Source organism: Neopsephotus bourkii, unplaced genomic scaffold (assembly GCF_033783945.1).
Source record: "Neopsephotus bourkii isolate Nb327-2 ecotype Australia unplaced genomic scaffold, CSIRO-AGI_Nbou_v1 NB_1820, whole genome shotgun sequence".
Classification (NCBI taxonomy): domain Eukaryota; kingdom Metazoa; phylum Chordata; class Aves; order Psittaciformes; family Psittacidae; genus Neopsephotus; species Neopsephotus bourkii.
Window position 1 is genome coordinate 5,951,915 of NW_026902293.1, and position 27,155 is coordinate 5,979,069.

Consider the following 27,155-nt stretch of genomic DNA (forward strand, 5'->3'; position numbering starts at 1 on the left):
TTATTTAGGTGTCTCTGCTGTGTGACTCCTCGGTTTCATTCACGTCTTTCCTCCACGGGGGAGTGCACACCTGGATACAGTGCTGGAGATGACATTTGACGGCGGGCAATTTAAAAGGTGAAGATAAATTCCTATGTTAAGCTGCTCTTACTACTTTTAATGCAGTCGTGAATGTCATCCTGCTCTGTAAAATCTGGGCATTTCATCATCATTTCCCCAGAACCTACAGAGGAAAGAGAACCCCCAGAGAAGGGCCCATTGTCCAGGCAAGAGGAATGAAAAGCTCTGGAGAATGCGGGCATCGATCCCGCTGCCTCTCACATGCTAAGCGAGCGCTCTACCACTTGAGCTAATTCCCCAGCCAACGGCCTTGCCCTGAGGTCCTCTCCCCTCCCAGGCACACAGCCCTGACCCAGCCTCTCCAGCAACCAAAGCCTGGGTCTCCCATCCACCTGGCTCCCACCATCCCAGCCACCAAATCCCTTTGCTGCTGGTGGTGACCACTGACAACCCCTGATGGTGCTCAGTTGCCACCATCCCCTGCCCAGGGTTCACCAGAACTTCCTTGCTTGGTTCATCTTCCTCAGCATGGACAACAGCTGGAGCCTGTGCAGGCTTGAAGGCAGCCAGGCTGGCAGGGCCAAAAGGCAGAGGTGCTGCCACAGGGTGTGTTCCAGAGCCAAAAGGACACTCCTTCGAGCCGGAGTTGAACCAGCGACCTAAGGATGGCCGTGCAAGGAGCCTACAGTCCTCCGCTCTACCAGCTGAGCTATCGAAGGAATCATGGGGCAGTTCCTGGACCTCACCCACCACACGCTCAAATAACACTGCCCTATTTCAGTGCAGTATGATGCCTCCATTCCAACAGCCTGATTCAGCCTTGGCTCAATTCTCACAACACTTGCTCAGCCCTTTAGCCCATCACATTGTCCAAATCTACAAACAGAATAGGTACACAACCTGCTGGATGTCATCAACACATGGATTCTCCTCAACTCCACAATTGCCATCCTTAAGTGCTTCTCCTGCTTCCCTTGATTCACTGTCACTGGACTGCCTTTTGCCCTCTCATCAAGTTCCAGGCAAATGAACAGATCTTCCTTGAGTCCGTAACCTGCTCCACCAAGACGAGAAAAATCATACGTAAGCCCTCTGAACCTCTCTGTCTCTGAGCAGAAAATGCCCACTTTTCTGAGACCATCCAGAAAGAGAAATCTCTCAGTTTCATGGTGCTTATTTAGGTGTCTCTGCTGTGTGGCTCCTCAGATTCATTCACGTCTTTCCTCCACGGGGGAGTGCACACCTGGATACAGTGCTGGAGATGACATTTGACGGAGGGCAATTTAAAAGGTGAAGATAAATTCCTATGTTAAGCTGCTCTTACTACTTCTAATGCAGTCGTGAATGTCATCCTGCTCTGTAAAACCTGGGCATTTCATCATCATTTCCCCAGAACCTACAGAGGAAAGAGAACCCCCAGAGAAGGGCCCATTGTCCAGGCAAGAGGAATGAAAAGCTCTGGAGAATGCGGGCATCGATCCCGCTGCCTCTCACATGCTAAGCGAGCGCTCTACCACTTGAGCTAATTCCCCAGCCAACGGCCTTGCCCTGAGGTCCTCTCCCCTCCCAGGCACACAGCCCTGACCCAGCCTCTCCAGCAACCAAAGCCTGGGTCTCCCATCCACCTGGCTCCCACCATCCCAGCCACCAAATCCCTTTGCTGCTGGTGGTGACCACTGACAACCACTGATGTTGCGCAGTTGCCACCATCCCTTGCCCAGGATTCACCAGAACTTTCTTGCTTGGTTCATTTTCCTCAGCATGGACAACAGCTGGAGCCTGTGCAGGCTTGAAGGAGATGCAGGTAGGCAGGGCCAAAAGGTAGAGGTGCCAGAGGCTGTGTTCCAGAGCCAAAAGGACACTCCTTCGAGCCAGAGTTGAACCAGCACCAGAACTGCCTTGCTTGGTTCATTTTCCTCAGCACGGGCAACAGCTGATGGCTTTGCGGGCGTTGAAGCCAGCCAGGCAGCCAGGCCCAAAAGGCAGAGGTGCTGCCACAGGGTGTGTTCCAGAGCCAAAAGGACACTCCTTCGAGCCGGAGTTGAACCAGCGACCTAAGGATGGCCGTGCAAGGAGCCTACAGTCCTCCGCTCTACCAGCTGAGCTATCGAAGGAATCATGGGGCAATTCCTGGACCTCACCCATCACACGCTCAAATAACACTGCCCTATTTCAGTGCAGTATGATGCCTCCATTCCAACAGCCTGATTCAAACAGCCTTGGCTCAATTCTCACAACACTTGCTCAATCCTTTAGCCCGTCACATTGTCCAAATCTACAAACAGAATAGGTACACAACCTGCTGGATGTCATCAACACATGGATTCTCCTCAACTCCACAATTGCCATCCTTAAGTGCTTCTCCTGCTTCCCTTGATTCACTGTCACTGGACTGCCTTTTGCCCTCTCATCAAGTTCCAGGCAAATGGACAGATCTTCCTTGAGTCCGTAACCTGCTCCACCAAGACAAAAAAATCATACGTAAGCCTTCTGAACCTCTGTGTCTCTGAGCAGAAAATGCCCACTTTTCTGAGACCATCCAGAAAGAGAAATCTCTCAGTTTCATGGTGGTTATTTAGGTGTCTCTTCTGTGTGGCTCCTCAGATTCATTCATGGCTTTTCTGAACGGGGGAGTGCACACCTGGATACAGTGCTGGAGATGACATTTGACGGCGGGCAATTTAAAAGGTGAAGATAAATTCTTATGATAAGCTGCTCTTACTACTTTTAATGCAGTCATGAATGTCATCCTGCTCTGTAAAATCTGGGCATTTCATCATCATTTCCCCAGAACCTACAGAGGAAAGAGAACCCCCAGAGAAGGGCCCATTGTCCAGGCAAGAGGAATGAAAAGCTCTGGAGAATGCGGGCATCGATCCCACTGCCTCTCACATGCTAAGCGAGCGCTCTACCACTTGAGCTAATTCCCCAGCCAACGGCCTTGCCCTGAGGTCCTCTCCCCTCCCAGGCACACAGCCCTGACCCAGCCTCTCCAGCAACCCAGCCTGGGTCTCCCATCCACCTGGCTCCCACCATCCCAGCCACCAAATCCCTTTGCTGCTGGTGGTGACCACTGACAACCCCTGGTGGTGCTCAGTTGCCACCATCCCCTGCCCAGGGTTCACCAGAACTTCCTTGCTTGGTTCATCTTCCTCAGCATGGACAACAGCTGGAGCCTGTGCAGGCTTGAAGGCAGCCAGGCTGGCAGGGCCAAAAGGCAGAGGTGCTGCCACAGGGTGTGTTCCAGAGCCAAAAGGACACTCCTTCGAGCCGGAGTTGAACCAGCGACCTAAGGATGGCCGTGCAAGGAGCCTACAGTCCTCCGCTCTACCAGCTGAGCTATCGAAGGAATCATGGGGCAGTTCCTGGACCTCACCCACCACACGCTCAAACAAAACTGCCCTATTTCAGTGCAGTATGATGTCTCCTTTCCAACAGCCTGATTCAAGCAGCCTTGGCTCAATTCTCACAACACTTGCTCAACCCTTTAGCCCGTCACATTGTCCAAATCTACAAACAGAATAGGTACACAACCTGCTGGATATCATCAACACATGGACTCTCCTCAACTCCACAATTGCCATCCTTAAGTGCTTCTCCTGCTTCCCTTGATTCACTGTCACTGGACTGCCTTTTGCCCTCTCATCAAGTTCCAGGCAAATGAACAGATCTTCCTTGAGTCCGTAACCTGCTCCACCAAGACGAGAAAATCATACATAAGCCCTCTGAACCTCTGTCTCTGAGCAGAAAATGCCCACTTTTCTGAGACCATCCAGAAAGAGAAATCTCTCAGTTTCATGGTGGTTATTTAGGTGTATCTGCTATGTGGCTCCTCAGATTCGTTCATGTCTTTCCTCCACGGGGGAGTGCACACCTGGATACAGTGCTGGAGATGACATTTGACGGCGGGCAATTTAAAAGGTGAAGATAAATTCCTACGTTAAGCTGCTCTTACTACTTTCAATGCAGTCATGAATGTCATCCTGCTCTGTAAAACCTGGGCATTTCATCATCATTTCCCCAGAACCTACAGAGGAAAGAGAACCCCCAGAGAAGCGCCCATTGTCCAGGCAAGAGGAATGAAAAGCTCTGGAGAATGCGGGCATCGATCCCGCTGCCTCTCACATGCTAAGCGAGCGCTCTACCACTTGAGCTAATTCCCCAGCCAACGGCCTTGCCCTGAGGTCCTCTCCCCTCCCAGGCACACAGCCCTGACCCAGCCTCTCCAGCAACCAAAGCCTGGGTCTCCCATCCACCTGGCTCCCACCATCTCCGTCACCAAATCCCTTTGCTGCTGGTGGTGACCACTGACAACCCCTGATGGTGCTCAGTTGCCACTATCCCCTGCCCAGGATTCACCAGATCTGCCTTGCTTGGTTCATCTTGCTCAGCAAGGGCAAGAGCTGGAGCCTGTGTAGCCTTGAAGCCGATGCAGGTAGGCAGGGCCAAAAGGCAGAGGTGCCACAGGGTGTGTTCCAGAGCCAAAAGGACACTCCTTCGAGCCGGAGTTGAACCAGCGACCTAAGGATGGCCGTGCAAGGAGCCTACAGTCCTCCGCTCTACCAGCTGAGCTATCGAAGGATTTACAAGGCTGTGTTGGACATCCTTTCATACTCTGTACAACCGTATTTCTCACTGTGCAAGATTCTTTCTTGATACTATATGCTGCTCCCTTCTCATACCACCGCTACAGCACACTTTGTCCTGATCTTACCTCTGACCTTAATCCTCTTACTTACAGAGGTCATTTTTCTGTGTGTATTTATCTGACTTCATTTCCAGAAGTGCCTTACACATCTTGTAGCATGGCTGTTTCCCTGCTTGTTGTCATTTTTGTCTCTGAAACATATCACGCTGATTGCTGCTCTGGAGGTCTGAAGTGTTCAGTGGTCCAGAGGTGGTGAAGGAGACCATTTATCACAAAAAAAATTTGAATGGACATAATTCTTTGTGTCTTGTATGGGAAGTAGCCAACAAACTTCTGTGTTCACTCTCCATTTTTTGTCTTTCTCCTTTTTCCCTACTCGTACTGTACCACGATTATCACATAACTAGGAATATCACTTTCCCAGGGACCCATAGGGAAGCAACTACGTAGCTCATGCTTCATGCTAGGTCACATAGTTCTTGTCCTTACTTTTACTCTTTCTTGTGTTGGACCTAGCAGAGTCTTTTTTTCTCACTCCTATGAATTCTTCTACCAGCATATAGATATCCTTCCTATTACTAAATCATCTCCAATTACTAGATATCATCTTGTTCTGCCGTGAGTTGTTTTATTAATGTCCTTTTTTTTAGTGAGGAGTTTTCCCAAAATCAAAATAAGAACATACCTTTTGTTAACTGTACTATGTTGAAAGCAATTCTGTTAGTATTCTAAAATAACACTAAGTAAGGTGAGTGTGCAGCTGATGTTTTTCACCTCTTGGAAACTTCCTTTTGTTCAAATTCTCATTTTTATGAGATCTGGGGGGATATGGACAGGGTAGAAGATGTCTTTTTGTACGTAGGGAAAAGAAGAATGGCTGGAGACTGATTGTCCCATGCCTGCTACCACAAGTAGGTTTTGCAAGTAATACCTCTCCCATTTTCTGCTTTTTAATTCTAATTGCAGGTTTGTTTTCAGCTAAGAAAAGGGATAGATTGCATAAGCTACTTAAATACTTGGATGGCATGTGATGTCATTAGTCATGCAAGACTTAGCTTGTTTTTCCAGTTCTCCATCTTTTATTATGTTTAAGGTACCACGTTAAATATGACTGAAAATGTATGTTTAAGGTACCACATGCACAGTATAGTAAATATGACCAATATTGAAGCTCTTCACTTTATTGGAGACATGTTTAAGGAGTTCTGTATGATCTATGAGAAAACGACTGGAGTTCAGCATACAGAACTGAAGACATTGTTGGCAGAGGTGGTTCCCCAGCTCATATCAGTCTTGATATTGGCAGAATATGTCTGAAGCAGGAACTGTTATCAGGAGCAAAGCAATTCTATCTACTGGGGGAATATCTTCTACTGGGACTCAGTGGAAAGTCAAGCAGGACTCCACCCTGAGAATAAATTCGTTAGGGGAAGAGTGGGAATACTGCCTTTGCACCACAAATAGTATTTTTGGGGCATAATGGTCCTGGCTAGCTCCTGAAACAGAACAAATATTTACGAAATGCAACACAGCTTGACTGAGGTGAGAATCAGTTATTTAAAACACTAGTAAATCGCTTTTGATGCCACTAGAGGTCAGCACTAGTCATTAAATACATGTCTTGGGAAAATCTTATTGCCAGCTCTCCAAAGGGAGTGGTGACTTTTGAAAAGATACACTTCTCTCTATGCTTGTTTTGCAAGTACATGTGAGCTCACACTGCCAATGCTTCAGCATGGCTGGAAGCAAACCTTTTCTTCAGTAAGCTTTTCTTCCCCAGTGCTATTTGTGAGCTAACAGTCCCACACTGTTCCTTTCAAGCTGTATCTGTCCTTGGATGCCATAGCACTGAATACAGTCAGGGGGGAAAAGTGGTACTGAGCCCTGTCCTAACAAAGCCTTCCCACCAGCATAAACAGCCCAAAGCTATTGATGATCAGCTTCCACTGCTTTAAGGACTGTCTCAGAAGTGCACCAGTGGGGAGCTAGGCCCAGAGAAAAGCACTTAAAACCGGGGCTAACTCACTGTGCTTTCCCACTTGTGCTTCAGATAGTTCCTTTCTGCTGCTGCTCATAACTGGTTTTCCAGACACAACCACTGCCTGGGCTTCTGCAAACACAGGTACTGTTCACAAAATTTTAATAGGGCTACTTTTGGTAGGCGATTAAATACAGAATTTGTTATAAAGAAGACAGTGTTGATGACATAAGCAGTGTGATCATCCTGGTTTTAAACAACCTTTAGAAAGTCTTTATCTTTGTTGAAACCCGCTAAATGATGTAAATCAGTTGACAGTCATAATGAAACAAATGGCTGTGCTTTATTATCATGCTGCAACCTATGATTTCAGAATTTTCACTCTCTCCTTTAACATGGTAGCTGACTAGGTATCCATACAAAAAGTTCATGCTTATTGTCATAGAACACTTTTTTACCAAAATTTTCATATTCAGTCATTTTATGTCACTTCCACCGAGTATGTCAGAGCTGGAAAAAAGAATGCTGAACTCACTGTTCAGAATGATTATATCTCTATTCAAATCTATTTTGTAATGTTTTCTAAGTGTCTGCATGCAGACATACAGATGACTTATTTTCTTTTTGCTTTGTTTTGTTTTTCCTATTTAAGAAAACTGGCTCTGAAATACCATCCTGACAAGAACCCAGACAATCCAGAGGCTGCAGAAAAATTTAAAGAGATCAACAGTGCTCACGCAACATTGACTGATCTGTCCAAGCGAAACATATATGACAAGTATGGATCCTTAGGGCTCTATGTGGCAGAACAGTTTGGTGAGGAAAATGTTAATACCTACTTCATACTCTCAAGCTGGTGGGCAAAGGTAAGCTGTTATTTTCTGTTGGAAATCGAATGTTGCAATGCACACAATTCCATACACAAGGAACCCCCTGAAAAATGATCTCTCTACAGGCTTAACAAATAGTACAATATGATCCTAAACCACTATTAAAACCTTAATTAAACAATGACATTATCTGAAAAATCAACAGTGGCAGAATGTAACATAAGCTCAGAATAGAGCTAATATTGAATGTTTTCCTTTTTAACTTGGTAAATAGTTAAATAGGGTGCATGTTTTGTAACACTTTCAGACATTAATCAGATTTGAATCTAGTGCTACAGGTTAATTTTGAGTTTCTTTTCAGTAATGACTAAATAAAAATGACTCATTGTTCAAAAACGGGAAGTCCCACTTATATGACAACCAGTTAATAAGTTATTACAGCACAAATTTAGCTGTGTTCTTTGCTATATATAGCACACAGCACAAGCAAGCAATAATAATACATAACACTGTGATTATGGTGTCATATGTGCCCTGATGAGGGGGTGAGAGAAAGGAAGTGGAAGAAAAGGTGGAGTGGAGGAAGAGAGCAGGAAAGGAAGAAAATGATACATCAAAAACTGGCATATTGCTCAAGGAAAAGCTCATCATGGGCTGCTCTCATCATAAAAGAGTTGTTAATGTGCTTTCTTGTATCACTGGTGTCTCCAATGTTTGCATATGTTAAAATCGAGTGTTTCTGCAAATACTCAAATGTTACAGAAATGTAACAAATCAGTGGAACTGCAAATGTGCAAAATCTGTGCTGTCCCTACCTCTTTCCACCAACAGAGCACAGGAAGGCAAGGCTCTGCTGGAGCACATAGGAAAATGGTCTGTACTGTAGGAAGCAAGCACAGCTTTGATCTGAGAACCATGGAACATGGATTCCTGTACTCAGCAAAGATCAGTGCTTCACTGACTGCCCTGCAGCCCCCTTTCAAGAAGGGAGAAATCACTTGGGCACTTTGTGAGAAGCCAGAATTTGTCTGCTGAATCAGGGTGAGACAGCAACTGCTCAGATGCAGAACAGTGAATGAAACTAATGAATGAGATACTGGTGTTTAAATCACACTTGCAAAGGCACAGTTGCACCCTCAGAACCAAGCTGGAGACTGCTCACTTGCAGCTGCTGTAGCGGACTCCTGCTGCAGGCTGGACTCCCCAGTACAGCCACTGTGTTCTCCTGCTGCATCATTCCCTCCTTTCTTTGCTGCCCACCCTCTCCTTTGGTCTCTTTGCCACAGTTCACGTGCCAGGAAGCATTGCCTTAGAGCTGACTACTATTAACAGTCTTGGTAAGCAAGGTTTTTCGAAGTAAGATAAAACACAGTTTGCTGCTCTTTTTAGCTTATATTTCCCCTTCTTCATACTGATCTTTAATGGAAATTTTATGGAGTATAAAATCTTCTGTGATTAGAAAATCAGGAGCAGGAATAATTGCTGTGGCTTTGACTCATAAGGAGAGCAGTGGACAGTACAGAAAGCAGCTAGTAAGTCCCTAAAAGAGGAATGTGAGGGCTGTTTCAAGGTAGCTGTATTCCAGAGGTGAGATATCCTGAATATTCCAGCAGAAGTTATCACTGTGTCCTGGTTTTCAAGAATTCTGTACAAAAAACCCAAAATCTCCATAGAGACTTATTTGAGGATTGTCACAGGTAGTCTCTCTGTCCCTCTCCCAACTCAAAATCTTGCCACCTCCAAAGCATGAACAGGCCATCCAAGTGGGGTTTTTTGCAAGCTGAGCTCATTATTCCTCATCTCTTTTTAACTCATGCACAAATACTGGGTCATTTTCAGATTTTTCTAGTGAGTATCACAATACTATGTGAGTCTGATACATTATCTGAAAATGACCTCTGGACCCCTAATTTCCTCCATTCTGATAGAAGACAGTAGGGACTATAGCTTTCACACATTATCTTCCTCTTCAACTACAAACATTCCTAGTAAATCCTCTTCCCTAGCACACTCATACGCAGAAGACCTGACAACTGTGAGGAGGTGCATCATTAGAAGTAAGAAAACTCAAATGAAAGAGAAATGCAAAGTGAAAATTACTTTTTTTTTTGGAGTGCCAGACTCCTTAGCAGGCATGGAGGCTGGGAACATACTGACATAGGTAATGGTAACTTTAACTCCTTCTCCACTGGCCAGCATAGGGTTTGGTTAGTTGTTTTAGCAAAAAAAATTCTCCCTCTACCATGAAAAGTTTATTGATCACATCAATAAACATTTTCTGTGATAACGTAAACACAAGAAATCTTGAAACATTTAAATGAATAAATCATGAATAAATGTAAGGTTTTTTTTTCCTCTATACATTTTTATTCTTTTCATGCTATCCATTGTGGCTATTTATTCTCCATTATGGCATAAATGATAAACAGCCAGGTAACTTATTTTAGGACTTATATTTAGAATAGGTTTGGGTGTCCCTTGGAAGGAAAACATTTTAAAACAGAAAGTCAACGTCCTTCATTTATAAGTACTTTGCTCACACTTGATACATGTCTATATTAATATTAGGCATGTAAATAGTCTTATTACATTCAGAGATGCTTCAGTCGGCCTGCACTAACATTGTCAAACTGAGTGTTATTTACATAGCCTCATTGTCAAAGTTTGACAATATCCTGATGTTTGTGTTTGCTTTCTTCCTCAGCAGCATGTTTTCTTATGAATATAATGAATAATTAGTAAAGTGCCGACTATACAACTATAATGCTAAAGCCTGGCTATACCTCCAACCTACTTATACCTGGTGGCCACAAAGCTGTGCTGGCTTTACATACACATTCCACATATCAGCTTCGATTTGCTTTTCAGAAATGTCACTGTCTTTCCTTTGATCTTATGCCACTATGCTCAAGGAGAGATGTGGAGGTTTCTCCTTTGCCATAAACAACTTGAGTCAGGAACATGGGGTGGCAGTGTCAGCATAAGGGCTCCTCTTCTGCAGGTCCCCCAACCCATTGCTGCGACACAGCACACAGCCCCCGGCATGTGCTGTGTACCCAGGCAATGACTTTGTCCAGAGGAAGAAGAGGTCTGTAAATTAAGTTTTCTGTCTGTTCAATCTGGCCAAGATCTCTGGTCTCAGCCCCCAGGCAGCTGTGCTGGCTCTGCTGAAGCCTCTGTGCTGTGTGTCAAAGGGACAGGAGTGGGCAGAGGGAGATGCAGGTGAGGACTTCTTGGCGCACGAGTCCCAGATCAGGAAATGCAGACCAAGGAGTCTAATTTAGGAGATGTCACCTGTGTGCTCTGGCACAGGCTAATGGGGAGAGCAAGACACCTCCAATGGGCAATTCAAATCCTCCTGAGGCTGAATCACCCTCTGGAAGGACTTTCAATTGCCCATTGACTGTGGGGAGCTCATGGGGGCTACAGTCCTAATTTGGATGCCTTATTCCAGTGCCTAAAGTTATGTGGGATGCATCTGGGTCTTCACTTTTTTTTCTCTCAGCTTTGCTATTGACAAGAACCTGCCAGTAAATAAAAGTTTGCAAAAATGATCTTGGGCAAATGAGTCATTTTTAAGATGGAAATGAGTCATTTTGAGGTGGGTGGGGTTTTGCATACCACCTGGAAGCTTTTCCTGAGGAACAGCCTCTGAAGACAGACTTCCAGAAGCTGAGCATATGGGGGCCTATTGGTTGGTGTCTTCTTTGTGGATGTGCTCCTTAAGCGGCAAATAGGAGCTCACGGGTGAGGACTTTGGAAGTTCTGGCCCTTGTTCGGGCACTCGGCCAGCAGCTGGACTCCTCTGAGTGCTAAGCACTTGAGAACCCAAGTTCCTTTGACAATTTGCCTTTAGCAGGCTGCTGAGAGTTTGAAGAAGGTCATTGCTCACAGGGTTTTCCTCCCTCTGTGTTTAACCCAGGGCCTGTTTGCAGTCTGTGGTCTGCTGACGGGCTGCTACCTCTGCTGCTGCCTCTGCTGCTGCTTCAACTGCTGCTGCGGGAAGTGTAAACCCAAAGCACCCGAAGGAGAAGAGCAGGAGTATTGTGTGTCTCCAGAAGACTTGGAAGAGCAAATTAAGAACGACATGGAAAGAGGTGTGTATTATGGGGGCATACTGTTTGGCAAAGCTGTTCACAGCAATCTTTAAAGCCTGTAGGCCAGATGTTCTGCTCATGATGCTGAGGCTGGTCCAGACATCAGTGGAGACATGCCAGTTCACTCTGTGACCTGATGAACTTCCCAACTTGTGTTTTCATTAACATGAAAACTTACGGCACTAACAAATATCTCCTGTATCATTAGAAGTCTCAAGACTCATCTTAAGCAGTGATGTTCACTCTAGCCCCCATACCCATGCTGCTTCGTATCCTAGATCCCGTACTTATACACTAGATCTGAATTGACTGGTGATTGCCACATCTGACCCACCTGAATAAGCTGTCATTCAGGTTTTATTTATGTATAATTTATGGCTGGCTGTGGTGGGCCAACTGTATCCATCCAATAAAAGGCAAGAGAAGATGCAAAGTCTTCAACAGTAAAGTTGTGCAGTAACCTAATAGAGTTTTCATGCAAGTTGCCGCAGCTCCCAAGCTGCTCACTTTCTACACTGACAGTAGCAATTATGCTGCCTTACCAGGAGCCAGATCTTGGACACAATCCAGATGAAAACTAATCCTCTCAAAAATATGTGCAGTTACCTGCCCATTTAACACCTTGCCATGCCTCACAGTGGGGCAGGCTGAGTGCTGAGGCTGGTTCAAAGAAGGGAGCAAGAGTGCCTGGCCAAGAACATGGGCTGGGGTAATGGGACACCCTTCTGTCTGCACATTCAAGTTTTGCCTATACCAAAGGATGATGGTGGTAATTTCCTTATTTGGCACAAGTGTGATTTACATATTTTAAACCAAGAGCCCTGTCCTAATCTGCTGAAGTGGTGCAGAAGTTTGCCTTCATCTTCAAGGGAAGCAGAAACATCTCATACTGGACAGATTGGGGCACTTGCAGGTTAGGATGAGAGAGGCAACATCACTTGCTTCAGCAGGGGAAACTTAGGCCACTTTTCAGTTGCAAATTCATATAAATTATGATTAGGAGTATGCTTTTTTTATGAGGAAGGACCTAAGGAGTTAGATCACTCTTTTTCTTTTCCATTGTTGTGGAAGGTCTTATGCTGTTACATTCTTACATTTACTATGCTTAAATTAGCACTGCCAGATTGCGAAAGTCATGTTCCCTTAGCAGGGGAGATTTTTTTCCCCCAACTTTTCACACAAATTTACCCTTCCATAAATATGCAACAAAACACTTGTAGTAGATGAAACAAATGCTATTTATACAACTGCTATGCCAACGTGTGGTGGTATTTTTAAATGTGTTTTGCCTAGAGGCATATCAAGGTAAATACAGTGAGCTTAAAAACTGATCATACTTGATCAGTCTCTGCAAAGGCAACAAAAAGTACTAGTGAAGACTTTATAACCACAGTGCACTACCTGAAATAAATATAATATACTATGTGACACAGGCACCTGCAAAGTGCAAATCTAAAATGGGTCTTGATATTTATGATCTGTGACAGCAGAACCAAGTTTGAAATATGACGATGGAAATTTGAAGGGTAAGAATTTTTTAATTCTGCCTGGATATTTTTTTTAATTTTTCTAATTTGGCAGGTGTTTTTCCTTCCCTCAAAATCCAGCACAAAATTCCCCAGTGGCAAACACCACCCTCCTTCCAGCGCAAGTGATGTGTCTTGGTATTCAGTAATTTTAGGCCAACTTCCCATCCGCTTACTCCCACCAAGTCTCACTGAGATATCAGTTTTTTAAATATTTTAAAATGTTTAGCAAAGTCCCAGTCTGAAAAATTAACAGAATATGGAATTATATATTTTAAGTATTTTGAAGACAGTATTGAGTATATAGGTAGGGCCTGAAGAAAACTAGATAATTGTACCTTTCTTACCCTTCTCTTCAGTCTTGCTACACCTTCCTACCAATCAAAACCAGCTTTCCTCAATAGAGTAGAATACTCTGTATTTTAAAATTAGATTAAAAGAAAGCAACATATCAGGAAGAAAAGTTAAGATGCCGTGACAGAGGGTAATGTAAGCAGCTGAAAAGAAAATAGACACTGTATTTAGAAAAAATCAATGACAACTGGCTCAAAATGCACCTTGCCACCCGCCCCACCTCCAGATTTTAGGTAATTCAGAAACAAACTGTAATCACTCCTGCAGCAGCTTTCATTTTGGAAGAGGAAATCCTATTAGGATCCAAATTCTTTGCATGACCTCTGCCCACAGGCTGAGTATTCTAGATGATAATTCATTTCATTGCTTCCTGCAAAGAAATTAATTAAGATTCCCACTATCTATATTATTGCTTGCCAGAGCTTTTTTGCTAAGGCCAAAGCATAGATTCTCAAGCTAATGCCATACAATAATTTATACAAGTATTTTGTAGTCGGTCACTGATTTCTTGAGGAATGCAACATTGACAGTACATCACCATTCCTGATCCTAAAAACCTCTGAGTGAGTCTCCAGCAGTTGTTACTGTACTCAGTGGGAGCTGCTTGGAGCCGGCTGTACTGCTCAAAAGACACTCTGTGTGTTGTGGGAGTCAAGATTTAGACTTCATCTTTTGAACTGGCACAACAGTAATGATTTTCAGTCCCTCACATTTCTCCTTAATAAAATGAAGGTGTTACACAGTTGATTTCATTCCTCAAATTAAGATACCATAAAACATAATGATTAGTGAAAAAGATGTGAGGATGAAAATTCAGCAATCCTTTTCCTAAAATAAAAGCAAAGTGTGTTGTCACTGAAATAAACACAATCATGCTTCAGTCTTGTTAAAATGGCATACTCCTCTAGAACAAAGTTTTATTCAAATATATGTGACTACTTCTGGTGCTCAGTTAGTTAAATATCTCCCATGAGAGATTCACTTTACAGCATATACTTCCATGGGTATCATGACCATCAGAACTAAAGGAATGGGGGGATTTGCAAGCCCCAACCTGTACTTAGGTTACAATGATTCCCTCTCATGACTACTGATTTGTACTAGAGAGGACTGTGGCCTACTGTACAATGGAAGACCAAAAAATATTTGGATTATTACATTTAAAAAATGGCAATTTTTAGGGTTTCAGATCAAACATGACATTAAAAAAGTATAAAGTAGGGTAATCTGTGTTGTCATGCCATGATATTATGGGTGACCTGCAAAAATACCCTGGTAGAGGGAAGTACCACTCGCTCATCTGCAGAACAGAGGCATACAAGAGTTCATTATGTTCACTTACACACATGGGAGAGGCTGCCAGATTTTGCTTCCACTGAAGTCAGTGGCAAACCTTTTGTTGATTTCTGTGGTCCCAGGGGAGGTGCTACTGGAATTTGGGTTGTCTTGGTACTTCAGGGTAGGTACCTCAGGCTGTAATGATGCACATTTTGGTAGGTTTGTTCTCTCTCTGGTTATCATTGTAAGAACAAAGCACGGCATTTCTAAACTGACTTTCATTTTATGGAAAATGAAATCTGGGAGAGAAAAGAAAAAAAAGTAAAAAAAGGAACCCGAGTAACAAAAAATACTTTCTCAACTCAGAAGCAATAAGTTTTTAGCACTTCATTGTCTCCTCCACACTCCATATGATATCAATGTAGGCGAACAGCAAGCAAGAGCTATCTATAGAAAGCAGTTGTCGTGGTTTAAACAGTTTAAACTGTGATTTCTGCTGCACCTCCATTCTGCAGCTCTCCATTAGCAGACTATATTTGTACAGTTTATTATATGATGGGTCCCTGTTCTGATAAAACCCATCCTAAATCTTAAAAAGGGTGGGGGCAGCAAAAAGCTTCTAGAAGGTGTCAGCTCGGAACTGTCTGCAAATCAGCTGGAAGCAATGTGACATATTCGCAGTGGGTCCTGCCCCTTGTTGCACATCTGGGTATCGCAGCAAAATGAACTGCTAGTCTCTGCCCTCCATCAGTGATCTTCCAGAAAATGAACAACTTGGAGGCAGCAGAGGGTGGGAGGGAGTGCTGCTTAGAAATGTAGAAAATACACAGCAACTTAAAAATGGATTGAAGCTGCCAAACCAATCTGAGCCCGATCTGAGCTCTAAGCTTTAATTACTTATATACTTGTAGAAGTTACAAAACATGTCTGCCTTTGACCTTGTGTCTAAATGCGGAATTGCCCATACAGAGAAGCTGCCTGGCATTTAATCATTCTTGCCTTTCACCTTGACACAGTCAAAGTTGTTCTACCCCCACTGAGGAGAAGCCGTATGGCATGCAATTAGATTCCTGCTCTGGATTGAGTTACTCCTGTACATTGCATCTTTTGCCCGTGATTCATCCCATCAACTGTCATGTAAACAGTAGGAAACATCAGATGAGGGTTTTTTTCTGAACATTCGGTCATTTGGCAAGAAAGGTTATCATTTGTATTCAGTTACTGTGAAAGCTGAGACATAGAGCCTAATAGAAAGCTTTACATCAAGACAGAATTAGTCCAAATTTTTTCATATGAAAACACTTCACTGAGATGGATGAACCTTTAAAAGTCAGTCTCTCAGTTTTGAGTCTCATTCTTCCCCCCAAAAAACGGTGTGTTGGAAAGAGGCCCAGGAGAAGGGCAGCCAAACTTTCTTCGTTATCAGAGGGAACACAATAGCCATCGGGAACTCTGTAAGGACTTCACCTTCCCCCACTCTACAACAAAGACACTTTTTATGTATTGGGAAACCAAACTGCATAACTTCATGGAATGTGAAAGTACAAATCAGTAAGAGTCAACAGAGTGACAATATAGCGTGATAATAGAGTGATAATAATCAGTAGAGGATAATACAAGGTTTTGGCAGTTCCAAACTCATTAAAACAGTAATTCTCAAAATCCTATTGCATATATACTACATAAGACCTCAAAATGCAATTTAGCATGTCTAATTAACTAGCTGTCTTTCAGGATCTGTGATTTCTTCCCTCAAGTATATTACTCTCACCCATTTTTATTTCCTTTTACCTCTCTTCTTTCTTTGCTGTTAACTTTGCCTTGTTCAAGAGTAATTTCTGGCCCATTCTCACAAATGCCATCAAGGTTTGTACTTGCTGACTCACAATAGCGCTCATTATATTCAGACATTTGCAGGAACAAGCACTTGCAATTGGAACAGGCAGGAACCCTTATCCTGCAATATCTGCAAAGCCCCAGGTACAGCTAATACCCAGTTTAATAGCACCCAGAAATCTGGCATTACACGTGGACAAGGAGTAAGGGCATTTGTAGACTCGGTGTGGGCATTGCCACCTCTTGCATATGCACACAGCTGTCTGTGAAGCCAAGCTTAAGCTATAGCCAGAACAGCAGATGAAATGTTGTGGTACTAACACGAAGTCTGACTTCGGTAGCTGCTGAAGGATTCTTAAAGTATTTTTTGTCGTCCTCCCCAATTTAGATGGAGAAACTCCTATCATGCTTCAGCCGACTAATGCGACCGAGAAGACACAGCTAATAGGGGACAGCCATCGGAGCTATCGCACAGACTCCTAGAGCCAGCAAACACAACCTGTTGGTGATTCCCAGTGAGAACAAACACACTGATAAGCTCTGCAGCCTGTGTTTGTAGTTGTCTTTAAGCTAATCAAGAGTAACCTGAGAGAATTTCCTATCAAAGCAGAATCTCCCTCTAGGCCACTTCCCATAGGTTGATACCTGCACTCTGCAAGGAGATACCTAGAGGCGCTACAGAGCTCTACACGCCGGCATACTGGTCTCTCATAGCTTCAAACTGCCAGGCTCAGCATGGTCTTTCCCTCTAACAATACTCCCTTTTGTATAGTTGCTCTCCTCCAGGCCCTTGGATGTGGGTTCACCTCCTAGACACAATCCCATGTCCCTTTATGGACACACCAGTTCCATCTCTGCCTGCCCTGGGAATACTCCTCGCATGCTGCAGTTTTGCTGGATGTGAAGCATTCCCATGAAGGGAATCCAGGAAATGCTCTTTAGCATAGCTCAGAGGCAAAGGAGGTGACAAGGCAGATGGGGCTGTCCTTCCAGAAGACTAAAGGCTCTTTGGAAAGCAGTGAGCAGCTTGCCTGGGCCCAGCATTGGCAGTTATAAACTTGAGCCAGGACAAAGTGCCTGGAGGTTGTTCTGATGATGGTTACAACACGGGTCACTGCAAATCCTGTAGCCTCATCCAGCACCAGAAGCACACAAGGGCTTTGTGCCTTCCCCTGCAAACACAGGAGACAGTGGGCAAGCACCCTGTGGAGGGGAAGAGTGCCCTGTGCTGCCCCAGTGCCTCTCTCCTGTCCCCATAGCTGGTGACAGACCCAAGGCAAAGCTTCCCTGATCCTGCCCACTTGGGCCTGCTGCCCATGTCATGTGGCCCTGGCTTCTCCAGCTGCAGCTGCAGTGTGCTGGAAATTGGTCCCCAGCCAGCAGCTTTCAGCTGGAGTTCTTATTGTACTGCTGGCCCCACTGCCCTGCTGGAACTGGGCTGGGAGCCACTGCACCAGCGCTGGCAACCAGGGCTGTGGGACCAGCAAGGACTCGGCAAGGCAGGCAAGCAGCAGAGGAGCAACTGTCCTCACAGCCCAGGTCCTCCCCTCTGCCCCAGGCACAGGGGGTTTAAGAGCACATGGCGTGATTTAAAATAAAGAGGTAGGGATAAGGTGTATTGGTGGTGGGTACAGGATGAAGAAAGTAAGCCCCTAATTTGTAAGAAAGAGATGAAGAAACACCTCTTAGATCCTAAACTTAGCCCTTCTGTGGTTGGGCATAATAGTTTAAGCCTTAAGACAGCTGAATTTCTTCTTAATCATCATGTTACACCAATCACTGTCAGTTCAGTATGTTTGCTATTTTTGCTGTGGTCCAAAGGGGGTATAATGTTCCACTATACTATATAGACCAGTGAATACATAGCTAGTCAAAAACATTAAAATTGGATCCTGGAGTTGTGAAACATTATTATCTTTCTTCTATTCTCACCTTTCACATCAAATGTCATCCCACGGCAGCTAAATATATGGGAAAACAGTGTGTTTCATAGACCCAGCTATAACTCCAAAGTCAAGAAATACTTCCTTCAAAATTTTCTTTAAAGTTCCCATAACACATGGCCATTTTAAAAGCCATTAATTCCAGTTCAGGTTATATACCTGTTCTCCAGGTGCAGGCACTGGGGCCAGCTGACACACACATTGCCCTCAGAAACAGCCCTATTTTTTTCTGCCCCAGAAAAGAGGGAAAGTCCTGGCATGGCTGGGGCTGTGCACAGGCACTCACTTCCCTCCTCCCCATGGGCTCCTCTTTGTCCTCAGTTGGATGCTGCAATTACTTTGGAGGCCACTCATATGTACATAAATCCAGGGTGCCATCCTGCCAGCTAAGCGGTGCTGCAGGAATGTGCCCATCCATCCCAGTTGTCCCAGGGGACAAGTGGATGTGCCTTGGTGGCACCATCCTGCTGCTGAGGGGCTGTGAGCCCAAAAGACACATTAATGTGCTGTGCACCTTCCCTCTGGCTGGCCAGATCCTCCTCCTGCTCCCACGGAAGTCAACAAGATTTACACCCTTGATTTCAACAGCAGCTACAGAGCAGGCCTAAAGCCAGGGAGGGAAAGGGAAATCCCAGATTAGCAAAAACAATGGGGGGGACCATTTCACATACAACACCTTTGATATCCCTCAGGGCCCCATTACGGGCCAGAGCCAAAACTTACTGAAATCAAGGAAGTGATCTCCATAGGCTTGAAATGTGACCACGAGTCACATGGTTCTTATTTGCTCTTTCTAAATGAGACATTTTTCTTGGGAAAGGTTTATGACTCGATCCTGAAGTGTGATGCAAAGGTAGACAAGCTGCTGCGTGTCTGCAAAGCCCTTTTACAGACACAGGGACCTGTACTACTACAATGTAGTATCTTGATTAGCCAAAACCCCTAGAACAAACCAATGACCAAGCATCTGAGCAGGTTCTCCAGGACTTGCAGGTTAAAAATTAGAGTGTCTGAACCCACTGTTTAATTCCAAAAAGGAATCTCAGTTTTCAGGGTACCAGGGCATTTGCTGTCAGGACCAGCTATTCTGAGGACATGTGGAGAAAGGATGAATAAGGATTTCAAGACTTAGCTCTTCAGTGGGATTTTACGCATTTCTTTGCTTCTCAGAAAAGTTCCTCATGTGAACTCAGCTATGCTTATGTTATCTGTTTCAGTGGAAAGTTCAGTTGCATACCCATTAATCTTCTCAAAATGTACAGTTCCTCAAATGGTTGTTCTGCTTCACTGCATTTATTTATATGTAATGTACTATATATTCAAAGCTACCCTTGCTGTCAACCACTCTGACTAATAAAGGTTGTATGTATGAATTGTAGCACTCCCTTTACTTTTTCACACTATCAGAAGGTTCATTCCGGTAACAGATAGAGAAGCTGTTGAGACAGCTGTCCAAAGTTAGAGCTTTGCACACCGACAAGCGGCAAGCAGCAGCTCAGGGTTTCCCCAGAGAGGAACTAGGTCTTGGATTGCAGCAGATGCACCTACCTATGCAAAGCAGCCAGAGCTATAGCTGCACATTGCAAATCCTTTATATAATGTAGAATGCTTGTATACATTGAAACAAAACAAAACAGTGGTGTGATGAATCACAGAACCATGGAATCATTTAGGTTGAGAAAGACCTTTAAGCTCATCAAGTCCAACCACTACCCAAGGACTGCCAAGTCCACCACTAAACTATGGCACTGAGGACATCTACATGGTTTTCGAATACCTCCAGGGACAGTGATTCCACCCCTTCCTGGGCAGCCTGTTCCAATGCTCAACAACCCTTTCAGTGAACAAATTTTTCATAATATTCATTCTAAACCTCTCCTGGCACAGCTTGAACCCATTTCCTCTTGTCTTATCGCTTGTTGTTGGGAGCACAGACCAGCCACCTCTTCACTCCATCCTGCTTCCAGGTAGCTGGAGAGAGTTTTACTGATATCAGTTCCTTTATGGAACAATTTCTCCCAGCAAAGGGTGGAGAGTGACACCACAGTGCTGCTGAGGACAGCAGCAGGTGTCCTGTGCGCTCCCCTGGGACCAGCACCTCACCCAGAGGGTTTGCATCTGTCCAACAGCCAGCGCAGAGTGCCAGGTGATCTGGGCCTGCTACAAGGCAGCAGTACTTCTCACTAAGGGGGTGTCCAGTCTCTGTGACCACAGGAGCCCAGGCATTTGGGAAATGGACAAGGGGAGACTGGTTTGTTTGCATGCTCAAAGGGCTGTCCTTTCATGTGTTTAGATATTAACTCAGATTCACACAAAATAACCAAATGGAAGAGGCATCATAGAAGAATTAGGCCCACTGTCAACATAACCAGTTATTTAAGCAGTTTGTGCACCTTTCTCCTCACAAGTTTGCTTAATCTAGAAAATGTCAAACACAAATACATGTCATTTAATTTCATTCCTTACCTTCCATCAGAGTAGATACCATGATTTCATTTGATTTCAGTCAAAAAGGATTACATTTCTGCCTCTTTCCAGGGTAAAATCATTCAAGATGAAGCATGCCAAATTGATCACAGGTGAAATTACTGATTTGGTTTTCTCCGTTATCATTTTCTGTACAAATGTTCACTGTGCTGTTCAAAGCAGAGAGAAAGGCCACAGATCCCCTTCCTCCCCTCCATGAACTCAAGTCAGCCAAACCGTCACATCCAGCATCTCCTCTCACTCTGAGAAAGGTGAATGGGTACAGAAGTTCATACATGAGGACTCAGTCCTTCGTGTCCTTGTCACCCATCCCAGGGCTGGGAAGGCCACAGTATGGGACACCTGCAAGGTAGCCAACATCTACAGGTAATAGAAAGCTACCAGTGAAGATATGTAATCTCCTACTAGCAGAGAGAGTTAACATGTGTTAAGTATCACCTGGATGGGTTTTAAAATGCTCTCCTGTGGTGGGAGTGTGCAGATATACAAACACGTCCTTACTCTGGAAAAAGAATGCCTAGATGAAAAAAGACCCTCAGTTTCAACATCCTAATTAACTGAGATGAGACAGGTCTGCTCCGGCTTGCTCTGTGGGGGTCTGTGGTAAGTTGGACTAAGAACAACACGCATCTTGGTTTCCATTAAAAATGAAGGAGGTGTTGGCAGTCACACAGCGTTTGCCCCATCCTCTGCTCCTGCAGCAGTATCAGCGTCACAGCGGAGCGGCTCGGCCTGCAGCAGAGATGGATCTCGTAGAGAAAAGCAACCGTATGTGCAACTGGTTAAAGAGAGGCTGCTTAAACGCACACTGCTCGGGTTTGGAAAGCGAGGGAGGGAAAAAAACAAAGCCGTCTCCTTCGAGCCGGAATCGAACCAGCGACCTAAGGATTTCCGCAAAGCCGAGCCTCTACAGTCCTCCGCTCTACCAGCTGAGCTATCGAAGGGACCTATAGCACGCACCGGCCGCCACACAACAGAAACTCAGCGCGGTGCGCCTGCACGCATGCGCGGAGGACGCAGCTTGGGGACGGGCGCTAGCCCAGGCTGGAGTCCACTGCTCGGAAGGGCAAGGACTGCATGTAGCGCCGCCGGGTGGCGGGGCTGAGTGGCGCTGCGCTACTAGGGTGCGGGGGTATATGGCACAGCGAGAAAAACGCGGTGTGTGCGGGGCCAGTGGCGCAATGGATAACGCGTCTGACTACGGATCAGAAGATTGTAGGTTCGACTCCTGCCTGGCTCGTATGTTTTTCTGTCCCTCCGCAGTCAGCGGTGTTGTTATACCTGCACCGAGGGGATTGTTTTCCATCTGAATACAGCACTGAACTCCATTTATGAGCCCCCCACATCACCGGGTTATTGTGTCACGCGAAGCACACATCTAGGCCTACGTTTTTCAGACGATCCACATGTGCATTTTCTCAAATGCATTAAATAGCTGTGGATTCAGTGCAAGTTTGCTACAAGTAGTTCATGTTGTTATGAACAAATAACCGATTTGGCACCTCTATCCTTTGTTTTGCTGTGAACAGTGCCAGTGCCAGCCACAACAGAAGGGTGTGCAGACAGGGAACACCCCACTGTGTCACACACAGCCCCTGAGACCCTGCCTGTTACTCCCACTCAGCTAACAGTCACAGGCAGTTGTGTCCGGAAACTTCCTTGGGAATAATAGTTCGAGAGATGTCTACCTGAAGTGGAAAAAAAGGATGCCCTGCAGCTGTGTGTGTGTTATGCTGTTTCTGGGTGCACCCGAAGATGCCCGCCGAGGAGGGCGAGAAGCCGCGCGTTTGTTTTCCGCTCCACCGCGACAGAAAACACGGCGTGGTGAAAGCGAGTCAGAGGAACCAAAACACATGCGAGCCAGGCAGGAGTCGAACCTACAATCTTCTGATCCGTAGTCAGACGCGTTATCCATTGCGCCACTGGCCCCGTGCGCTAAATGCCCCGGCCACCGCCCACTCGGCGGAATCCTCTCCCGCGCCAAGCCCATTGCGCGCATGCGCCCATCACCCGTCCTGGCCGCTATCGCCGCCAGGCGCATGCTCAGAGCGCACGCGGGATGTAGTGGGACGTTGGGCAGCCGCTGGGCGGCGGCTATCAGGTCCCTTCGATAGCTCAGCTGGTAGAGCGGAGGACTGTAGAGGGTTGGCTTTGCGGAAATCCTTAGGTCGCTGGTTCGATTCCGGCTCGAAGGAGACGTCACGTTTTTATTCCATCCTGGAATAATTTGGTTATTTTAGCCCCTCGGTAACGGACGGGGGCGCGGCCTCTGCTCCCGCCGCTGCGCCGCCTCCCTCTCTCCCTGCCCGAACCCAGGAGAGAGGCGGTAGGGCAGGAGCGCGCCCAGGCAGAGGCTCCCAAAACCATCTGAAACACATGTAATATATAGGAATTCACATCTCTCTGCTCTTTCCATTCCTTTTTTCTTCTTTTGAAGGGAAAGAAGGAAAATACTGCGAAGAGGTAGCAGCCCTGCAGTAAACGCTGAAATACATTTTGCAGCAACACTTTTGGAAGTGCTTTTTGGTTTCTGTCATAATATTACTATAATATATAATAGTACTATAATGAATAATAATAGTATGTAATCAGTAATAATATTACAATGTATTTTGGTATTCTCCTATGCGAAGCCAAATTTATTGTTACAGACTCAGATGTACACAGGATGATTTAGGTGAAGGTAAAGCAGCAGGAGAGGGCATAGAGGTCCTTCATACAGAAAGGAGTTAATGCAGATGGACATGGACTTGCTTGAGATTTAGTAAATAACAGGGCAAACACTCATTCTTCGCCTTTTTTTTTTTTCCTGTTTTCATAGAATCACAGAATGGTTTTGAGTTGAAAGGGACCCTAAAGCTCATCCAGTTCCACCCCTTTGCTATGCGCAGGGGGACACCTTCCACTACACCAGGTTGCTCAAAGCCACATCCAGCCTGGCCTTGAACACTGCCACTGATGGGGCAGCCACAGCTTTTCTGGGCAACCTGTGCCAGCGTTCCACCACCCTCATAGTAAAGAACTTCCTTATATCTAACCTAAATCTCTGCTCTGTCAGCTTCAAACCTTTCCCCTTTGTCCTACTGTTCAGCCTGGAGAAGAGAAGGCTGCGTGGAGACCTCATAGCAGCCTTCCAGTATCTGAAGGGGGCCTATAGGGATGCTGCAGATGGACTCTTCATTAGGGACTGTAGTGATAGGACAAGGGGTAATGGGTTAAAACTTAAACAGGGGAAGTTTAGATTGGATATAAGGAGGAAATTCTTTCCTGTCAGGGTGGTGAGGCACTGGAATGGGTTGCCCAAGAAAGCTGTGAATGCTCAATCCCTGGCGGTGTTCAAGGCCAGGTTGGATGAGGCCTTGGGTGATATGGTTTAGAGCGAGGTGTCCCTGCCCATGGCAGGGGGGTTGGAACTTGATGATTTTAAGGTCCTTTCCAATCCTAACTATTCTATGATTCTATCGATACATGCCATCCCCCCTCCTTTTTCCTTGAAGTCTTCTCCATTGCAGGTGCTACGTGATTTGCAGAAAAATATGGTTGGCAACAACTGCTGGCTTGGAGAAGGTAAATGTGTCTGAAGACAGCCAAGTCTGGCTGCATAGCAGAAGAATGGAAGTTTTCTCCTTCAGAAGAGCACAGGATGAAACTTCTCTGGATAAGTGTTTCTGTGGGATAGGTTTCAGATATGAGAGCAAGGAAGACGCAGTGTCTGTGGGGATGTAGTACAATCGAGATTATCAGCAGGGAAACAGATTGGTGAAACTCGGCAGGAGTCAGACCTGCAAGCTTACACACCTTGTGCATTACATCCCTGGCCCCAGCTAACTCTCTTATTTATCAGTAGGGGTTTGTGTCTGTGTACGGACACACACAACACCAAAGTTTTCTCCTTTACCTTCCATCATGGTGCAGGGCATCCGCCATGGGAGCTGTCTCAAGAGAAATCCGGGTGTGGAAAGCCTGCCCAGCAGGGAATGGAAGCACCAGAGTGACCAGAAATAAAGACACCATTTCCTTAGGAGTGTATTGTCCACATGTGCTTGCACTCTCTAGCGGTCTGATCTGAATCCGCAGTCCAAAAGCACATCCCTGCGCCACGCCCCGGGGTGAGGCAGGGCACGCTCTGTCCAGGGCCACAAGATTGATTTTTTTCTCGGTTAGGATTCCCCCCTTCCTTCACCAGTGTCTGCTCCTTCTTTTTGCAGAACTTCGTGCAAAATCTTTTACTCCTTTTCATGCACACAGTAGCACCCCTTTTCCCTTTTCCTGTGGGAGAGCTCGCAAAATAAGACAGTTTCTTCCAGAGAAGGGACCATCCCGTTTCCTCCGTCTCTGAGATACTTTTTTGTGCCCCACCCACCCAGAAAGTATTGACATGCATGGGTTTCTATGTAACTCTGTGTGACCCACAGGGAAAAAGGAAGGCAGAGGAAAAGGAAAGGAAATAATAAGAAAATACAACAGAAAGCCAGGGAAGAAAAATAGACTCAGAACTTACTTATGTTAAGCAGCTATTCTGCCTTTTGAGCTGTTACGTTAATGTGACCACTTAGCTGTTTCCCACTCTTCTAGGAGATGCTCGTATGTCTAAAGGTACTAAATGCATTTTATGACAGTAACAGCCTATTCAGTGCTTGGATGACAGTGTGGCTTGCTAAGCACTTCATCTAGGAGCAAATCACTCGTGACCGGTCACCTGCAGGTGCTCATTACTTCTGTACCTGGTCTCCAGCAACGGCCAGTAACAAGCTATTTGTGTACCTTGTTCAATCAGTTGTAGCACTTAATAACCAAAAACGCCATTAATAAGGCATTTAATGCTGATTCTCTGGGTCACCAGAGTGAGACAGGCAGGCAAACAGATTAACTGGGTGCTGTTAAATAGCCTGGTGGGTACCCGGGGTGCACCTGCTCCAACAAAAAGAATTTTTTGGCTCCGGTGTTATAAGAAAAAGGTTTGTTTGCATTTCCAGCAAAAACTGCCCCTTCTCCTGGAGAAATGGGAAATAGAGTAAATCTCAGGGTATGAGGATAACAATATTTGGACTGCCTGGAGGATTTCAGAGAAGAGATGGTGAAAATGTTCCCCTATTAAGAGGTACTGGCTGAGGGATGCAGTGTGAGCTAGTATGTAGCATGCTTGGCCAACGTGTTCTGCTGCTCACACAGGTGGGAAACCACTGGAAATGAGAAACATCTCCTGGTTTTCTTAGCATCTGAAATTATTTCTTGACTTAGGTCAACTTCTCAGTGTCTCTCTTATGAATATGGTAAACACATTATTCTGTTTCTACCGACTCTTCACCCAGCTTGAGATAAATGGGATTTCAGGGTCACCAGGTCCGTGTGGTTATCACTCGGCTAACAGCAGCTGTCTCAGCTGACATCAAGAAGTGGTTTTTAGCTCCCCAGCCATTCCCCAGAGCAGCCAAACTTTCCCCATTTCAGTAGCAGGAGCCAGATGAGTGAGGATCCTCTGGGGTCAGCCAAGCCAGAGCAAGACAGTGGAAAACTGGAAGATGTTGGTTATAGACTTAGGTGCTGGCGTTTCACAGCAGGACAGGGAAAGAATCCATGTAATAAGCAAGATTTAAAAAAAAAAAAAAATCTCTTTGGAGATGGAGTTGACAAAATTGAGGACTTCCAAGGGTGCTGGATGTGCAGGTACCAAGTTCACTAAAGGAATCCCCTAACAAGGAAGTCCGTGTCTCCAGCTTCCCAACCTGTTTTTCTTCTAAGCTTCCCACTTTTCCCTCCACCCACTGTTGGGTAGGAGCCTCAGGAGAAGTGTAGGCCGGGAAGAAAAGGTGGTGGTGGGGGAAATGTGTAAAAATAAGATCAGCGAGCCAGGCAGGAGTCGAACCTACAGTCTTCTGATCCGTAGTCAGACGCGTTATCCATTGCGCCACTGGCCCCTGGATACTGTGGGGGGGGGGGGCAAAGCCCGAACCGGGATTGCGGTGGGACAGGAGCAAAGCCCTGCACACGCAGCTCCCAAAATGCTGGATCCCCAGTGCTGCTCCCGACCTTGGTCTTGGCTGTGCTGTTTGTTTTGGGGGGAACACCCCAAAATCCCCAGTAGCGGTTGTGAAGGGTGTGCAGTGGAAATCCCATT

At 45.5% G+C, this 27,155-nt stretch overlaps 1 protein-coding gene and 12 non-coding genes across 13 annotated transcripts in view; 3 read left to right on the top strand and 10 right to left on the bottom strand.

The window, feature by feature from the left end:
- Positions 1–18,411, top strand: part of DNAJC5B (DnaJ heat shock protein family (Hsp40) member C5 beta) — a 54,313-nt gene extending 35,902 nt beyond the window's left edge. The window contains exons 7-9 of the mRNA XM_061342808.1: positions 7,339–7,552; positions 11,439–11,613; positions 16,996–18,411. Coding sequence (XP_061198792.1) covers positions 7,339–7,552; positions 11,439–11,613; positions 16,996–17,090 — 484 coding nt within the window. The 3' untranslated portion in view covers positions 17,091–18,411. The remainder of the gene's footprint in view (positions 1–7,338; positions 7,553–11,438; positions 11,614–16,995) is intronic.
- TRNAA-AGC (transfer RNA alanine (anticodon AGC)) lies at positions 287–359 on the bottom strand. The gene has a single exon. It is a non-coding gene; the product is annotated as a tRNA-Ala (tRNA).
- Positions 692–779, bottom strand: TRNAY-GUA (transfer RNA tyrosine (anticodon GUA)). Its single transcript is given in 2 exon segments — positions 692–727; positions 743–779. It is a non-coding gene; the product is annotated as a tRNA-Tyr (tRNA).
- On the bottom strand, positions 1,520–1,592 carry TRNAA-AGC (transfer RNA alanine (anticodon AGC)). Its single transcript has one exon. It is a non-coding gene; the product is annotated as a tRNA-Ala (tRNA).
- TRNAY-GUA (transfer RNA tyrosine (anticodon GUA)) lies at positions 2,087–2,174 on the bottom strand. The gene is given in 2 exon segments: positions 2,087–2,122; positions 2,138–2,174. It is a non-coding gene; the product is annotated as a tRNA-Tyr (tRNA).
- TRNAY-GUA (transfer RNA tyrosine (anticodon GUA)) lies at positions 3,322–3,409 on the bottom strand. The gene is given in 2 exon segments: positions 3,322–3,357; positions 3,373–3,409. It is a non-coding gene; the product is annotated as a tRNA-Tyr (tRNA).
- Positions 4,151–4,223, bottom strand: TRNAA-AGC (transfer RNA alanine (anticodon AGC)). The gene has a single exon. It is a non-coding gene; the product is annotated as a tRNA-Ala (tRNA).
- On the bottom strand, positions 4,554–4,641 carry TRNAY-GUA (transfer RNA tyrosine (anticodon GUA)). The gene is given in 2 exon segments: positions 4,554–4,589; positions 4,605–4,641. It is a non-coding gene; the product is annotated as a tRNA-Tyr (tRNA).
- Positions 18,412–21,890: 3,479 nt separating the features above from the next.
- On the bottom strand, positions 21,891–21,981 carry TRNAY-GUA (transfer RNA tyrosine (anticodon GUA)). The gene is given in 2 exon segments: positions 21,891–21,926; positions 21,945–21,981. It is a non-coding gene; the product is annotated as a tRNA-Tyr (tRNA).
- Positions 21,982–22,204: 223 nt separating this feature from the next.
- TRNAR-ACG (transfer RNA arginine (anticodon ACG)) lies at positions 22,205–22,277 on the top strand. Its single transcript has one exon. It is a non-coding gene; the product is annotated as a tRNA-Arg (tRNA).
- Positions 22,278–22,893: 616 nt separating this feature from the next.
- Positions 22,894–22,966, bottom strand: TRNAR-ACG (transfer RNA arginine (anticodon ACG)). Its single transcript has one exon. It is a non-coding gene; the product is annotated as a tRNA-Arg (tRNA).
- Positions 22,967–23,141: 175 nt separating this feature from the next.
- TRNAY-GUA (transfer RNA tyrosine (anticodon GUA)) lies at positions 23,142–23,232 on the top strand. Its single transcript is given in 2 exon segments — positions 23,142–23,178; positions 23,197–23,232. It is a non-coding gene; the product is annotated as a tRNA-Tyr (tRNA).
- Positions 23,233–26,882: 3,650 nt separating this feature from the next.
- On the bottom strand, positions 26,883–26,955 carry TRNAR-ACG (transfer RNA arginine (anticodon ACG)). Its single transcript has one exon. It is a non-coding gene; the product is annotated as a tRNA-Arg (tRNA).
- Between the last annotated feature and the right edge of the window lie 200 nt (positions 26,956–27,155).